This window comes from Neoarius graeffei, chromosome 17, assembly GCF_027579695.1.
Source record: "Neoarius graeffei isolate fNeoGra1 chromosome 17, fNeoGra1.pri, whole genome shotgun sequence".
NCBI classification, from domain to species: domain Eukaryota; kingdom Metazoa; phylum Chordata; class Actinopteri; order Siluriformes; family Ariidae; genus Neoarius; species Neoarius graeffei.
Window position 1 is genome coordinate 67,405,598 of NC_083585.1, and position 18,616 is coordinate 67,424,213.

General features: G+C 42.2%; 1 protein-coding gene across 1 annotated transcript in view; it reads right to left on the reverse strand.

Annotated features, from left to right (window-relative positions):
- Positions 1-1,627: 1,627 nt before the first annotated feature.
- Positions 1,628-18,616, reverse strand: part of LOC132864469 (tripartite motif-containing protein 16-like) — a 42,140-nt gene continuing 25,151 nt past the window's right edge. The window contains exon 6 of the mRNA XM_060897887.1: positions 1,628-2,386. Within this exon, the coding sequence (XP_060753870.1) occupies positions 1,857-2,386 (530 nt within the window). The 3' untranslated portion in view covers positions 1,628-1,856. The remainder of the gene's footprint in view (positions 2,387-18,616) is intronic.

Genomic DNA, 18,616 nt, shown 5'->3' on the forward strand with positions numbered 1-18,616 from the left:
TTCTTTTGTCATTTATTTTATTTGTTGTCACATATGACTGGACAATTAAAAAACATCTTTTATATTGAATTTGTTGTAATGTTTGCACATAGTTTACTTACATTATGTTTAAATTTCTGATCCCATTCTGAAACCATAATAATCTAATAAGCTACAAAATGGTCAAGCAGTAAAAATAAAATGATCCAAAAAATGCCCAAGGATAAAATGAAAAAGCAGAAGGGGAAAAGAATGTGTGTGTGTGTGTGTGTGTGTGTGTGTGTGTGTGTGTGTGTGTGTGTGTGTGTGTGAACGATATTCTAAAAATAAAATCTATAAATACCTCTACAGTGGAGGTGTTTTTGATCAAAAAGTTAAAAATTAAAACATAATTTCTCCTCTTATCTCATTTCCTGACTTCTTGTTAACACCCACTGAACACATTATACTAAAATTAAAGTCAGAAATGGCCCTGATGCTCCTGAAGATCTTTCCAACACACTTAGCACTTTTTGACTCTATAGTGTCCAGTTATAGAAGACTTATAAGAAGAATTAATGTTCTAGTCATCCAAACAGTTCATAATGAAATCACTTCATCCTTTTCCACCTTGTTGTTTAATTCACCTCTTCAGGTTTCGACTAGGCGTGGGCCGATCTTAAGTCTCATCATCGTATCATGATTTACACCTAATTATGGCATTCCTTTAGAACAGGACTGGATCCCAGGCGTCCTTCTCCTGATCATCAGCCCTTTTCCAGCTGTTCCATCTGAAACTGTAGTTTTATTTTGCTTTTTGTTGTTTTGTACTGTATATTTGTGTCTGAACAGAGAATCCTGACGATACTGGATCGGTGGCGTTTGTGGTTTTTCCCCGTACGCTAGCGCATGTGTGGAGCTGCACATTAGTGAAGGCCTCACAGGAAACCAGTGTGTGGTGTGTGAGGCCTGAAGTGTGTGCAGTTCCCAGTGTGTAGTGATGGAGAGAGACACGAGCACTCCCTCTGGGATTTAAACTGATCTCTGTTTAATAAAGTTTTGTTTCGACACAGTGTTTGGATCTTGAGTTTATGAAGCATCTTTTATAAACCTGAGTTTGATTAATAGTCGTCATTTGGCCTTTAATGGAAATAGAAAAGTAGCAACACAGAAATGTTCAAATTTTAATGCCCTGGTAATTAAACTTAACACTATTTTATTGTTTTAATTGATTGCATCATCTATTAGTTTTAAAGTACAAGGAACTATGACAAATGAGTTTAAAACATGGGAAAAAAAACCATCACTGACATTAAATCAGGCATCTGAGAGGATAAACAGCCCCAAATCAGAAAAAGCTGATATCGTATGTTGAAATTAAAACTGAAAACAATGATTTGTAAATAATCTTTATATGGATAGGTTCCAAAACCTGCAAAATGAGTCTGTATTTATTTTATATATTATTTTTTGAAGGGGTCTGAATACATTGAGTGCATTTTTTTGAACAGAAAATGGTTCAGGATGCAACATTTAAAAAAATGTTCTTACACGCAGTAGTTTGAGGAAGTTTTATTTCTGAAGAAACAGATTTTGCCAAAGAAAAAACAGAATTTGAGACATTCTAAACTTTCATATCAGTGTAATAAATCTCATAATAGTGCATACATTTAAAATAGTCTGATAACATTTTTTTCTAGAAATATCTTACATTCTGCATTAAGACATTTATTTATGGAACTTATTCATGATTAATCTATAAAACAGATGCACTTTGAAAATAATAATTCATTAGTGCCACAGTTTCTGCACACAAAAGTGTCTTTGTATTTCAGGGATAAATTCAATTTGACACCTCAGTTATAATTTTACTAAACATTTCAACTTTTACCAACATTTCATTTTTTCATCGGATCACAAAACCTCGCAGATGCGTCAGAACCAGTCCCGACCCCAGCGTATAGAGGCCGAGTGAATGTGGTGTGGACTCTGTGGAGGAGCCTCATCGTGTCAGAGACGCTGTAGAAGGACAGAGTTCCTGCACTGTGATCCACATACACTCCTATTCTGGAGGGTGATGGACCTCGGAGATCAGTCTTAATGTTGTTGTGTCGGAAACAGACAGAGGAAGAAAAACAATACAGACTCCAGGACTGACTGTTGAATCCAAACACACACTCATAACCCCGTCCTTTCCTGCTGATCTCTTTATATGAGACTGATATGGACACATAACCCCTCCACTCCACCTCCCAGTAACAGCGTCCACACACACTCTCCTTACACAACACTTGAGGCCAGGAGTCAAATCCCTCTGGATGATCAGAGTATTCCTGTTCTGTCTCACTGTGTGTCACCGCTCTGTTCTTCTCAGACAGAATGAGGTTAGGATGTGCTGTGTTTGGATCCAGAGTCAGATAACAGAAATCTAAAAGAATAAAATATCCACAGGTTAGATGTTAATCACAGGATTTATAAGAAGTGTGTGTGAGACACCTGTCTGTCATGAGGCTCCGAAGTGCGTATGGAGTAGAAGGGGGTGTGGCATACGAAACCACGTGACCGATGACGAACGAGGCCTCTGCTCTCTATAAAATCTGGAGGGCTCCGAACCCATTCCCCTCTGTAGAGACAAGTGAAGCCATCTGGACGCCATCTTACCACTCACATCCCGTGGATTTGGTTTGTGTGTTAAACCGTCGTATCTGATCAAATTTCTCATCTCATTCATCTCATTATCTCTAGCCGCTTTATCCTTCTACAGGGTCGCAGGCAAGCTGGAGCCTATCCCAGCTGACTATGGGCGAAAGGCGGGGTACACCCTGGACAAGTCGCCAGGTCATCACAGGGCTGACACATAGACACAGACAACCATTCACACTCACATTCACACCTACGCTCAATTTAGAGTCACCAGTTAACCTAACCTGCATGTCTTTAGACTGTGGGGGAAACCGGAGCACCCGGAGGAAACCCACGCGGACACGGGGAGAACATGCAAACTCCGCACAGAAAGGCCCTCGCCGGCCACGGGGCTCGAACCCAGGACCTTCTTGCTGTGAGGCGACAGCGCTAACCACTACACCACCGTGCCGCCCTCTGATCAAATTTGCCCCAAGAAAAGTATCTCCTGAGTTTTTCCTTTCATTCCCTCCTCTTATTTTCTCAGCTTCACCCCCCATTCCTTATGTAACCCTGTTGAAATTTGTTCATGAGAATATAAATGAATAAGTTCCTAGTTGAATAAATAGAATTTAAGATTAAAATGTTAAGATTCATTGACCAGCAATGAAGTAATGATGTTGCGGAATGAGAGAAATGCATACTGTATTGGGTAATGTTAATGTTTTAGTGAATACAGCATTTAATATGTTAAATATTTGTTGTGCAATAATATAGGTGAAAATGCTTTAAATATGCCTGTAAGAATAGGAAGAAGGAGTTAAATGTTTTTTTTTTCCCTAACGAAGCGGGTTTTTTCAGTTATTTATTTGAGGTAAACTTTTTTTTCTTTCCAAAAAAAAAATCCTTATTTTATAGTTAAAACGTTTGAGTTTTATATTGTGGTTTGTGTTCGTCAGAATTGTGAATTAACGTGTGTTGGAAGCGGCGCGTGTGTGTGCTGTGTGTATTTTTCTCCTGAGGTATTTTCGGTTGTCATGACGACAGTTTGCCTGAAGTAGCTGTTAGCTAATGGTTTTGCTGACTGACTTCACAATTCATTTTATTTCTGGAACTTTGGTGAATGAGCCAATCACTTTCGAGGTCAGAGGACAAGGAAGTGAGGGGAGAAAAGTGAGAAAAACGGATGGAAAGGAGCGAGACGAGGAGTGGAAAGAGAGTGATGACCGAGCAAGACGTGAGAAGCGTGTTGTTTGATATGGAATGAAACACGAAGTTTTAAGTGATATCTACACCATTTATAGTGAAAGTATTCAACCAGGACTCTTAGAGAAACTTTAATGGTGGTAGTTCTGTCAGTTTGAGTGAAATGCTCATCACAAGAAGACAGAAAGAAGTTTAAGTTAGCTGCTGACTTAGTGGCTAGTATTTTTGCCCGGACTTTGCTAACAAGCTAGCGACCAGCGACCTCAACTGGTAAAGCCGGTGTGGAACGACTGCGAACACAAAGACCCTGACGGAGCCGGCTAGCGCTGCCAAATGGTGGACTTGGCCAAGATCGTCAACTGCGTGAGTCTTCTTTTCATCCACGTGTTTCTTCTCGCCATCTCTCCTCCTACTCCTGCTGCCTTGGAACCTGCGTGTATAAGGCGACATTACAGTTGAGTAAAGCTATCATTTTTTTTTTGTTTTTGCCTGCATGGTGAAGCAGCCATTTTGTTTAAGGTTACAACGCACACGAGCTACATTCAGGCCTGCACCGATTGAACTGGGTATCCGAAATTAGGCTGCTTTATTGCCGGCTATTTTCTTTTCTTGGGCCCTGTTTTTTTTCTTTTCTTTCTCTTTCCCTTTCTTTTTTGATGTGTATGTGAATGCCAATTGAAAAGAGATTTGAAAAGCCTTTAAATGCTGAACTATTTTCTAAGTAAATCTTTCATACTTTGTTCTAAAACAGTTGCACTTACTGACTACTTGCACTTACTGCATACTTTGTTTTCTTTCTCTCCCCCCCCCCCCCCCACCCCAAATCTGTCCCTCTGAGTTACATGGAGTCAACAGGAAATCTTTTGGTGGAGACGGTGGGGACCTCGACTGGCTATCGTAGCCTGCAGGGAATCGGCCATCAGACATTCTGTCGCATGTCCCAGACCCGGTGAAATGTAACTGAATTGTCTTGGCCAGGCCTAAGGGTCCCATCTGCATCTCATCATTGCTGAGGAGTGTGCTCCCATCACCCAATCAAGCATCCAGCCAGAGCAGGTCATGATATATTTTTTACCATATTAACATGCCATTGTGCGTCATGCCTGATGTAAAGACTCTCGTCTCTGCGAGCCTACCACACAGATTTAATACTTGTCATTTTTAGGGCATACCTAACAACGTGTTCCCCCCCCCCCCCCCCCCCCCCATCTGTCCCTCTGAGTTACATGTTGATCCTGGGATTGAGATGCTGGCCTCTTCTGCCCCTCGGACCTGCTTGATCCATCCTGGTGCCCTGTGTCTGGTCGGAGTTTTATCGCCCCACTCCTGTGAAGGACGGCCCCATGAGGACAGTTGAGGGTTATACCTGTTAAAACTGTTAATATTATAGTCAGGCTGTCTGTTGTTGCCCAAATGAGGATGGGTTCCCTTTTGAGTCTGGTTCCTCTCGAGGTTTCTTCCTCATGTCGTCTGAGGGAGTTTTTCCTTGCCACCGTCGCCACAGGCTTGCTCATTGGGGATAGATTAGGGATAAAATTAGCTCATGTTTTAAGTCGTTCAAATTCTGTAAAGCTGCTTTGCGACAATGTTTATTGTTAAAAGCGCTGTACAAATAAACTTGATTTGATTTGATTTGACTACTCAGTTGATATTTTAAGTTAAGTAAGACAAGTAGTAATTTTGTTTAAGCTGAAAAGAGTATTTAAAGGGTAAGTGTTAATTAAAAAGGGAAGTACATTTTAGTTAATGGTAACATGTTAGAACTGATGCTTAAATGCTGATTTAAGTGAAAGACATTTAAATGCATGGTTTAAATGAATAATTCCTATTAACACTGGTTAAAAGTAAGAGTATTTCATTTAAAAAGAGAGTAGTTCTACACACATTAGGTTGACACTAATAAGTTGATAAGTGAAACCCCAAGCTATATATATATATATATTTTAAAGAACACAGGTTAGCCACCTCTCACATTAGTCAGTACACGCTCGAGAGGCGCTACACTTACATATCTTTATAGCGCTTCCCTTCACTGACACTGATTTTTTCCTTTTCCAATCCAGTCTCTGATCATTTTTCTTTTTGAACGCCTCTTTTCCTACTATAATTATTTTAACAGAGATTATTTCAGGTTTTGTCTTATACAGTGTATTTTTCTCTTCCGTATAGTTTGTCTTCCTTTCAATCAATTAATTAATAAATCAAACACAAAGGCTGTACAATACTTCCTTTCTATTTAGGACAGTTATTGAAACAGGATTATTTTCTCATGTTATTTGCCATTTTCACTTCATTCTTCACATGTTTTAACAGTATTTATTGGTCACATTTTAGACACAATTAGCAAAATTGTGACCAATAAATACTGTTAAAACATGTGAGAATGAAGCTTTTTCTTTTTAAGCCCACGCACTGTTCAGCAAATGGGGTAACTTTTAATGTGGTAAACAAATGCAACTTTAATCAGAATTATGAATGATGCATGCTTTGGAAAATAAAATAATTCACGCCTATGCAAGATGAGTTTTGTTAACTGCTTGTGGAGTGTGGGATCAGTCCAGTCGTCATCTCACTGAAGCATTTGGCCAGATGGTGCATCCGGCATCCATACTGTCAGACGCTGTATTTCTTATTACATTTGTTTACCACAGTAAAAGTTACCCCATTTACTAAACACTGTGTCGTCTTACAAAGAAAAAGCATCAAAATTGAATCGTTTGTGTCTAAAATGACAGTGAATGATGTGATTAATAAATACTGTTAAGTCATGACTGTGAGAATGAAGTGAAAATGGCAAATAACATGAGAAAATAATCCTGTTTCAGCAGCTGTCCTAAACAGAAACGAAGTATTGTACAGCCTTTGTGTTGGTATATTCTTCTTCTTTTTCCTCTTCTTTTTTTACTTATTATTAATTAATTAAATGGAAAGAAAGAAGAAATGTACAAAAGAGAAAGATACTGTATAAGAGAAACTGAAATAATCTCTATAAAAATAATTATAGTAGGAAAAGAGCCGTTCAAAAAAATGACCAGAGACTGGACTGGAAAAGAGAAAAAAATAAGAGTGAAGGGAAGCGCTATAAAGATATGTAAGGAATGGGGGGTGAATTTGAGAAAATAAGAGGAGGGAATGAAAGGAAAAAATCAGGACATACTTTTCTTTGGGCAAATTTGATCAGATACGACGGTTTAACACACAAACCAAATCCACGCGATGGGAGTGGTAAGATGGCGTCCAGATGGCTTCACTCGTTTCACGAAAAGATTCATGACTCGGAGTGTCATTCAACAGAGTTCACTAGCGACACCTACTGTTCAGAGAAATGTACAGCATGTTTTAATTCCAACATCACAACAGTGTTCTGAAAGGAAAAGCACAAGAAAGAAAGAAAGAAAGAAAGAAAGAAAGAAAGAAAGAAAGAAAGCACAACTTTTATTCATCACACACTTGTGAAATTTCCTCTCTGCATTTAACCCATCTGAAGCAGTGAACACACGCACGCACACACACACACACACACACACACCCAGAGCAGTGGGCAGCCATGCTAACAGCGCCCAGGGAGCAGTTGGGAGTTCGGTGCCTCGCTCAAGGGCACCTCAGCCCAAGGCCGTCCCATATTAACCTAACCGCATGTCTTTGGACTGTGGGGGGAAACCGGAGCACCCGGAGGAAACCCACGCAGACACGGAGAGAACATGCAAACTCCACACAGAAAGGCCCTCGCCGGCTGCTGGGTTCGAACCCAGAACCTTCTTGCTGTGAGGCAACTGTGCTAACCACTACACCACCGTGACACTTTACATTATTATTTACACAATTTTCCATTTTAAAATAACGTCATAAGTTTTTTTTACATACCTTTTTGTTATTCAGTGTGTACTCTTATTTCTCTCTCACTCACACACACACACACACACACACACACACACACACACACAGTCTCTTTGTATGAATTTATGCTCAGTATAATTGTCTGCACAGCAAAAAGGTTTAGATAAACATGAAGAGGATAACGTGTGTGTGTGTTGGACTCTGAGTCCTGCTGTAGCCATAGTACCGTAACATTTCAGAGAACCTTTATTGATCGAGGATAATGTACATTTAATCCACACATCACGAAAGTCGAGGCAAAAGAAAGAAAAAAAAATCAAATGTTTATGCATTAATAACCAAGTTAATGAATAAAATCTTGCTTTTAGCGGTCCATCTTCACCCACTGCACCTCATCCCCTTTAGATTCTGCAGTTGCTGCCCCCCATCGTGAAAAACAGGCCCTGGGGTCGCTTCACATTCCTGATGGAACCACTCCAAGCAGCTTTCACATTCAGCCATTTTTTTTCTTTTCCTCCCTTTTCCCTCAGCATTCTGTACACACAAAATACTTCAATCTTTAGTGTTGTATCGTGGCGTCTTTTTCTTTTTTGACTTTAACTTTGTCAGTATAATTTTGCATGACTCAAGCTGACATTGTTACTGCTTAGAATTATTAGATTAATTATGATTATTAGAATTATCACCAAACCTAAATGATTTCAATCCTGACGTTAATACTCCTTGTCACATTAATTCTAGGTACTATTCCCCACACGAATTTCATTCTTCTCAAGAACTTCATAATTATCCCACACCCAAACGAAGGTTGGCGAAGGATATAGAAACAGGTTCTGTCCATCCATCCGTCCATCTGGTCACGTTTTCGTTTCCGGGCCATATCTTTAAAACTACTGAAGGTATATTCATGAAACTTTGTATACATATCGAGCAACATGTAAACTGGTGCCTTTTGCTATTTTTGATTTTTGGAAAAAAGTATTTTTCAAAATTTTCCTAAAAATAGGTTTTGACTTAGTTTCTAAGAGCAATGTTAGTTTCCAGAGCATATATCCAAAACTATTCACGATACAGATTTGAAACTTGGTATATGTGTTAACAAGGTGATGTAGATGTGCCTTTTCATATTAAGAAATTTGAGAAATTTTAATTTTTCATGTTTCCATGGAAACAATTTCAGACTTAGTATCTCAGGTTAGTTTAAGGGGTAGGTTTGGTTTTCAGAGCAGAACTTGAAAACTACGAGTGGTATGGTCTTGAAAGTTGGTAGATGTGTTGATTAAGTAATGGATATGTGCCTTTTGATACTAAGAAATGTGAGAAAATTTAATTTTTAGCTCACCTGGACCAAAGGTCTGGTGGGTTTATGTCATGGGCTGCTGAGGTCAGTGTAAAGAGGTAGGGTTGGTTTCCTGCAGCAGAACTTGAAAAACATGACAAATAATATCTTGAAACTTGGTATATAGTTGGTATATAGGGCGGGGGATATAGATGACTCTGTCTTCTTGTTTATCTGACAAGTTGCTCTCTTTCCTTCACTATGGAGCGTCTCAGCTAAATTTGATGAATTTCAAGACATACTCAGTATTTTAGATCATCTACTGAAGATTCATTGCCTTTCAGAAAGCTGGCATTCAACTCATATAGTTTTGTCAACTTTTACTTACCTGGCTTTAATTACATCTCCCAACACTTTAAATATCCCCAGTTTGGGTCAACAGCTCCCCACCCACACTGTAAACAGTGTTGGCAGAGTACTGCTTCCCCTTCCTGAGGCGCCGGACGGTTTGCCAGAATTTCCTCGATGCCGACCGATAGTCCTCCTCTATGGCCTCACCAAACTCCTTCCAGTTCCGAGTTTTTGCCTCCGCAACTGCCCAAGCTGCGACACGCCTGGCCTGCTGATACCTGTGAGCTGCCTCAGGAGTCCCAGAGACCAACATTGTCGGGCGGTGGAAGGAATACTTCGAGGATCTCCTCAATCCCACCATCACGTCTTCCACTGAGGAAGCGGAGGCTGATGACTCAGAGGTGGACTTGTCCATTACACAAGCTGAAGTCACTGAGGTGGTTTGCAATTCCTTGGTGGCAAGGCACCGGGGGTGGATGAGATCCGCCCTGAGTATCTCAAGCCTCTGGATGTTGTGGGGCTGTCTTGGCTGACATGCCTCTGCAACATCACGTGGTGGTTGGGGACAGTGCCTCTGGAGTGGCAGACCGGGGTAGTCGTCCCTCTTTTTAAGAAAGGGGACTGGAGATTGTGCTCCAATTATAGGGGAATCACACTTCTCAGCCTCCCCAGAAAGGTTTACTCCAGGGTAATGGAGAGGAGAATTCAGCCAATTGTCGAGCCTCGGATCCAGGAGGAACAATGCGGTTTTCGTCCTGGTCATGGAACACTGGACCAGCTCTATACCCTTCATAGGGTGCTCGAGGGTTCATGGGAGTTTGCCCAACCAGTCCACAAGTGCTTTGTGGATCTGGAGAAGGCATTCGACCGTGTCCCTTGTGGTATCCTGTGGGGGGTGCTTCGGGAGTATGGGGTTCAGGGCTCTTTGCTAAGGGCTGTCCGGTCCCTGTACGAATGGAGCAGGAGTCTGGTTTGCATTGCCGGCAGTAAGTCAGACCTGTTCCCAGTGTATGTTGGGCTCCAGCAGGGCTGCCCTTTGTCACCGGTTCTGTTCATAATTCTGTTTGGGAACCACAGGATTTCATCTCTGCTTTCTGTGGATGATGTTGTCCTGTTGGCTTCTTCAAACCAGGACCTTCAGCATGCACTGAGGTGGTTTGCAGTCGAGTGTGAAGTGGCTGGGATGAGAATCAGCAGCTCCAAGTCCGAGGCCATGGTTCTCGACCGGAAAAGGGTTGCTTGCCCTCTTCAGGTTGGTGGAGAAGTCCTGCCTCAAGTGGAGGAGTTTAAGTATCTCGGGATCTTGTTCACGAGTGAGGGAAGGATGGAGCGTGAGATCGACAGGCGGATCAGTGCAGCCTCCGCAGTGATGCGGTCGCTTTACCGGTATGTCGTGGTGAAGAAGGAGCTGAGCCAAAAGGCGAAGCTCTCGATTTCCCCGTCAATCTATGTTCCGACTCTCACCTATGGTCATGAGCTTTGGGTAATGACCGAAAGAACAAGATCGCGGATACAAGCGGCTGAAATGAGTTTCCTTTGCAGGGTGGCTGGGCGCTCCCTTAGAGATAGGGTGAGAAGCACAGTCTATGTCTCTCGGCTGTCCTGGGAAGGCCTTGGTGTTCTTCCTGAGGAGCTGGCCGAGGTGTCTGGAGAGAGGTAAGTTTGGGCTTCCATGCTCAGACTGCTGCCTCAGCGACCCGGCCCCGGATAAGTGGAAGAAAATGAGATGAGATTAGATCAGATGGGAACGCTCTAAATTGGACTCTTCATAAATTCCTGAAGTTATAATCTAAGAGATGGCCTTAATACTTCTTCTGGTCAAGATGAATCAGTCTGTGTTGAGCTCCATAATGAAGGCAGTAAGAACATAGTTTGTGGTGTGAGATACAGACACCGAAACAGTTCTTTTCAGCCATTTCTGGATAAGCTTTCAATAATTGATAAAATCCATGAGGAGTCAAAGCTTTGTATTTTTGTGGGCAACCTAAACTTAAATCTGATGAATTCAGACACCCGGATACCTACAGGTGAATTTATCAATACTTTATCTTCCTATTCTTTTCAACCATGTTTATTGACAATATATATTTTAATTCACTTAAATATCCTGTGCAGGGTCGCAGGCAAGCTGGAGCCTATCCCAGCTGACCCTGCACAGGATAAGCGGTTAAGGATAATGGATGGTTGGATGACTTAAATATGCTACATATAGTGGGAATATTTTATAATGACCTAACTAACCATGTCATGGCCATTTCTGTTTTTTGTTTAGTTCACTATGACCTGTGATTTGGAAACGCCTACCTAGGCGCAGGTGTAAGTATTTAGGTCACGCCCGCCTCTTTAATTTAGTTTGGAAGCAATGTCGGGCGGCATGACATGGTTTTGGGGAGATAAAAGATTTTTACCACACATTTTTACCACGAATTTTGAGTTTAATCATTATGTCAGACGCAGAGGAGGAGGAAGATTTGGAAATGGAAAGAAAACTTTTAAGTTTGATTAAGACGCGAAGAGGAAAACTAGGCGCTCTCACAAGAAAGCGGAATGAAATTCATGCTTTAATTGATAGCGGAGAAACCACCACTGTTGTTGAAGAGCACATGAAAGTTTATACTCGTTTTCTGGAGGAGTTTATGGAGCTACAAGTGTCCGTGCAAAGTTTATTGAATGAAGATGAAAGAGAATCTGACCATAGTGACTGGTATGAACCCAAACTGATAAGCTGCAGAGAGTTTATTGATGACATCGAAGCGTGGCTAAGAGGAGGTGACTCGCAAGGCGCCGCTAATAATTTAGACCAGGTGGAAAATGTCTCGCATGCTGCACATCCCCAAAGTGATGACGTAGAGCCCAACGATAGCATCTCACAGGCTGAGCAAAAGGTTGGCCCCAGCAGCAGGCAGCGAGTCCTCTAGTCCATCCTCTGCCAGTAAAAAAAGCAAAGTCTGTTCCGACATGGAAACCAAGGTCAAGCTGGAACGCGCAACTCTGCAAGCGCAGGCTGACACGTTGCAAGAAAAGCACGCGCTTGAACTAGAAGAGGCTAAATTAAAAGCAAAAAGGGAAGAGCTGTCTGTTAAAACAAGTTTGGCCATCGCAAATGCAAAAGCGCAGGTGTTTAAAGAACAAAGTGTAGTGTGCTCTAAATCCTCATCATCTACACAATTCATACCGGCTGGTCCATCTACAAAACCGACAAAAGTTTCACCCGCTCCTGTTCCGCTGTCAACTATTGGACCAATTACGGCAGCTGCTCAACCCACACATGCAAAAAGCAAAGCAAAAACACGTCATCTCCAGCAAAGTACAGGTAGTGATAATGACCAACATGATTTGGCTGAAGCAATGCGCAGGCAAAATGAGATCACTGCAATGTCGATTAAGCAGCAGAGACAGTCTCTTTTACCACCCATACAAATTCCAGTTTTTGATGGCGACTCCCTGCAATTCAGATCCTTTATCAAAGCATTCGAGCAAGGCATTGAGAGCAAGACAGATGACATGCAGGATAAGCTTTATTATTTAGAGCAATTTACTTCTGGGCAGCCCAGAAAACTGGTGCAGAGCTGCATGCACATGAGCCCACAAACAGCTTTTGGAGAGGCTAAAAGACAATTAGAGTGGAACTTTGGAAGCAGAGTAAAAATTACAGCTGCATTTTTGAATAAGGCATTGGATTGGCCAGTCCTGAAAGCAGATGACACTGTGGCATTAAGATCATACACATTCTTCTTAAGAACCAGCTATAACACAATGGAGGAAGCAGGATTTCTGGACGAATTGGAAAACTCCTCTCACATGAAGGTGTTCGTCTCCAAGCTGCCATTCAGACTGCGTGAGGCCTGGAGGATGAAAGTGTGGAGCATCAGAGAGGAAAAAAAAAATGCAGAGTCAAATTTAAAGACCTACTTGACTTCCTGGAAAAACATGTGAGAGCTGCAATGGATCCTGTCTTCTGTGAAAATCAAAACTCAAAAGTAAAAGTCACAACACCACCACCCCCCAAATCAACTGGAAAAGCCAAAGGCAGCAGTTTCGCCACCTCTGTTGCTCAGGTGTCACACCAGAGTGACATGCCCAACCAATCCAGTCAGGATGCTGGAAATGCAGGTGAAAATCAGTGCTTGTTTTGCAGCAAAAGCCACATACTTGACAAGTGCACTGCATTCAGAAAGAAACCAAACAAAGAAAAAATTGAATTTTTAAAGAACAAAGGCATGTGCTTTGGATGCTTGACAAAAGGGCACATGAGCAAGAACTGTCAGGAATGCCTAACCTGCCTCACCTGTAGTAAAAACCACCCAACAGTACTGCACATAGAACCAAAACCTCAGACCACCCCAGCTGACCATGAAACACAAACAGTCACAAACGCACTTGTGTCCTTGGACTCTGAAAGCTATACTGGGGCCGGTTCTAAAGAATGCTCACTGTCTGTTCTGCCAGTCAAAGTAAAAGTAAACAAAAGTAATTGAGACATACGCTTTTTTGGACCCAGGCAGCTCAGCAACATTTTGTACCGAGTCTCTAATGGCCCAGCTGAACGCACCGGGACAAAGAATGGACATACTGCTGAAGACGATGGGGCAAGAGAAGTCTGTGAGTAGCTATAAGATCTCTGGCTTGGAAGTAGCTGCTTTAAAAGACAACAACTTTTTGAGACTACCAGATGTGTACACTCAAAAGTCAATCCCTGTCACCAGAGACAACATACCCAAGACAGAGGACCTCAGAAAATGGCCTTACTTGCAAGAAGTGGAACTCACACCAATTGATGCAAGTATTGGGCTGTTGATTGGTGCAAATGTGCCTAAAGCGCTGGAACCTTGGAAAATCGTCAACAGTGAGGGTAATGGGCCCTACGCTGTCCAGACGTGCCTTGGATGGGTCATCAACGGCCCACTTGGACATGAAGAAGATGGCGATGTTCATGACACAACTTCTGTGCAGGTGAATCGCATCTCTTTAGGAAAGCTGGAAGAAATGTTAATTAGGCAGTATAATCAAGATTTTGTGGAACAGCAATATGATGAACATGCTGAAATGTCTGTGGAGGACAAACAGTTTATGGAAATAATGTCAAGCTCAGCAACACTTACCAATGGTCATTACTACTTGAAGCTGCCATTCCGTGACTCCAATGTAGTGATGCCCAACAACAAACAAGTTGCCCAGCAGAGGGCGCAACACCTGCTGAAAAAGTTCAAGAGGGACCATTCATTTTTTGAGGAGTACAAAAGCTTCATGAATGATGTGAATTTGGAAGGATACTCAGAGATCATACCACAAGATCAGCTGAGCCATGAAGAAGGGGTGGGCGTGGTTTTTGCCACATCATGGTGTCTACCACCCCCACAAGAAGACATTACGCGTGGTGTTCGATTGTGCCTCAACTTTTGCTGGAACCTCATTGAACAAACAGCTGCTCCAAGGGCCCGACTTAACAAACGCCCTGTTAGGTGTGCTCATACGCTTTCGTCAGGGTCCAATAGCCCTAATGACTGACATTAAAGGGATGTTTCATCAAGTCAGAGTAGCTAAAGAGCATGTGAATTACTTGCGCTTTCTATGGTGGCCTGACGGTGACCTTACCAAAGACCTTGCTGAGCACAGGATGTTGGTCCACATCTTCGGAGCGGTGTCCTCCCCCAGCTGTGCTACATATGCCCTGCTAAAAACTGCTGAGGATAATGAACATCTATATCCAGAGGAGGTCATTAACACCATCAGAAAGAATTTTTATGTCGATGATGCCCTCAAGTCAGTTCATTCAGTTGGACAAGCCACCTCTCTCTATCAGCAACTTACTGAGGTATGTGCAAAAAGGAGGGTTCAAATTCAATAAGTGGATATGCAACGACCGCTCTGTTCTCTCTCAGATCCCTGAAGCAGATCGAGCCAGTGGAGTGAAGACGCTTGACCTAAGCCGAGACCAGCTGCCTATGGAAAGGGCCCTTGGGGTCCAGTGGGATGTTGAACAAGACGCCTTCACCTTCAGCATTCTAAACAAGCACAAGCCACTGACAAGGCGTGGAATTCTGTCAAGTGTGAGCTCCATTTATGATCCGCTGGGGTTCTTAAGCCCAGTGATCCTCCCTGCAAAGCAGATTCTGCAGCATCTGTGCAAGATGAAGTTGGCATGGGATGAGGTAATACCACCAGAGATGGCACAAGCATGGCAAAGGTGGGTGGATGATTTAGTTCTGTTACACTCATTCAGTGTCAGAAGATGTTTCACACCTAGTGGTTTCGGAATGATAAAAATGGCACAGCTGCATCACTTTTGTGATGCCAGCGAAGTTGGATTTGGTGCTGTATCATACTTACGGCTAACTAACAGCGAAGAGGAAGTGTGTGTTGCTTTTGTTATAGGCAAAGCAAGGGTGGCGCCACTCAAACAAGTCACCATACCTCGCTTGGAACTGGCTGCAGCCGTCATTGCTGTGCACCTGGACAAGATGCTGTCAAAACAGCTGGAGCTCAACCTCAATGAGTCAGTCTTTTGGTCCGACAGCATGACTGTCCTAAAATACATTGCCAATACCACCACTCACTTTAAAACATACAATGGGGCAAAAAAGTATTTAGTCAGTCACCAATTGTGCAAGTTCTCCCACTTAAACAGATGAGAGAGGCCTGTAATTTTCATCATAAGTATACCCAGTGTTGGGTAAGTTACTTTAAAAATGTAATTCGTTACAGTTACAAGTTACCTTGTTTAAAATGTAATTGTAGTGTAACTTTTTCAATTACTTTTAAAAAGTAATGTAACTAGTTACTTTTGGATTACTTTTTAATTACTTTAAGGTTTTAATGAATATTGACCCATGTTCACCATTTAATTTTTGAAAACCGACAGTGTGAACCTTAAAGCAGTACTAAGCTGAGAGGGAATTGCTGACAAGCAATCACAGGAGGTCCATAAGAGATGCTTGCACCGTGCATGTGATTCTCAGACTCCTGTCATAGGGGCCATACTCTTCTGTTCCTCCCCTAGGCTCTACCGTTTTCACAGTTTGCAGACTACACAAGCAGGTTCAGAAACCACTTCTTTCCCACAGCGGTCACCTTATTGAACTCTTCCCAAAGACCAGTCTTTCGTTCCCCTCTATCCACACCTTACCATCCATATAGTGTTCCTCTTCAATTCACATCTGTATAGCCCTATCTACAGTGGTATAGGATTACCTGTATAATGATTCCATCTGTATTCATCACATTTATTTATACCATGCTATTTTTCATTGCCCTGTGCATTGTACTGCCATAACTACATTGTACATACTCTGCGCATACATGCTCTGTACATATAATCATCTTTACTTACACTAGCTGTAAATAACGGCATTTTGTCTCTAAATACTGCATTATGTGCAGTCTGCACGTGTTGCACTTGATTAGATGCCAAACTGCATTTCATTACTTCATACATGTGCAATGACAATGAAGTGTTCTACTTTAATCTAGTAATAAATAACCAAAGTGAGACTTTTACATCACATTTTATTTTTCTTGTTTTTCTCTTTGCTTGTAAAATGAAACATGGTACAATACAGTCCATCAAGAATTAAGACTGACGATGGGTAGTCAGTCATTGAACATTCAAGAGTCAATGGAATGTTGATTACAAAAAAATACAATAAACAATAAACACATTCAAGTGAATGGTAGTAGCCTAGCACGTAGCTAACTAGGGAAACGACATGTGTGCTTAACCGTTGTTGTGATATATGACATTGAATCAATCGTACATCATTATATTATGTTGCCCACTGGGATTAATAACAACGATGGTATGTAGGTGGGTGTCAGTTGTTCTAGAGCTGGTAGTTCAACATATTTCGTCAGCATAGCCTACCTTGCTGTTAATGTGCTTACAACCTCAAAATGAATGCCTTCTGATCGGAAATAAACCAGTGAGTTGCACTTACCTCTAAATGTTTCCTTAGGTTCTGGGGCGGACCGTAGGGGGGGGGGGGGGGGGGGGGGGTTGAGAGGGCGAACCGGGCCCGTGGGAGGGCCCGGAGATAAGCCCGATATATCGCTTACACTCAGTCCTTCGAGATTACATTCTTCGTGCTCATGCCCGTGCTCATGCCCATGCCCGGGCCCGTGTGAGGGCCCGGGGAGTTATCTGATGCACCCCTTAAAATCATTGCAATGTGTTGCAAATGGTCGAGCGCGCGAGCGTGTACAATGTTGTAAGATAATGTATGTTGCCGTAGCTCAGGGGTTGTGTTAGGGCTTATAGCTTGACACAGTCAGGGTGAGTTATGCCTCATAGTTGCTAAAAACTGAACTCAAGATTCACTCAAGATTTAACAGCTGTAAAATATAGAATAAAATGTTTTGTATAACTGTCCTGCTTTTCACTCTCGCGTTTTGCTTTACAGCATGCAAATTTAATAAGATATTGTCTCCAAGTGTATTTTGGGTAAAATCGTCATCACTCTCCACAACGTCATCAGTCACTTGTCAACAGAGTTGGCTATGCTACAAGCATTTTTACTACGATAGTTAACATGAGTTCATATAAACATAAAAGTGGAGCGGCGAAGCATAGGCGGTTTTAAACGGGGGCCAGAGGGGGCCAGTGCCCCTGTAAAATTGCTCCTGGCCCCTGTTGTGGCCCCTGTGCTGAACAGATAATAAGATTTATTAATTTCGACGTGCGCTGGCTCGAAGATCGGAACTGACATGACGGAGTGTTCTACACGGACTCCTTAAAGCGCTACACGCACACTGTAACCTGCAGCAGAAAGACCAGCAGCAGCACGAATTGTAAACTTCGGACGTGAGTGATAACAGCTGTCACGTCCGAAGTTTTTTGATTGAAAAGCCATCAGATACAGTAGCGTTGACACGTTTCACTGAGCCATATAAAGAAGTATTTTTTGAGCTCTTTAGACTATGCAAAATAGCTGTGGCACTCCCAGTGAGCTCTGCCTCTTGTGAGCGGAGTTTCTCCACTTTGAAACTGGTGAAGACCTACCTCCGATCCACTATTAGTGAGGAGCGTCTAAGCAATCTTGGTGTGCTCAGCACTGAATCCAGAAGGTCCAAGGCTTTGAACCTTGATGCATTTGTAGACCGTTTCTCAAGGAGTCACAATCACAGAATCTTGTTGTTGTAGTGTTTCAGCCTGCTGTGAATGCTATACTGTAGGGTGATTCTGAGACCACTGTATGTGAATTTATTTTTTCTTTCTATTTTTCCCCCCTGCTGTACATAAAGAGTGAGATGACTGTGTGATTTAGATAAAGATAGTGATTGTACATTCAAGTCTCATGCTGTGAAAAAGAAAATTCATTCATGCTGTGAATTTAAAAAGTGTCATTGGACAGATAAAAGGTTCATTGT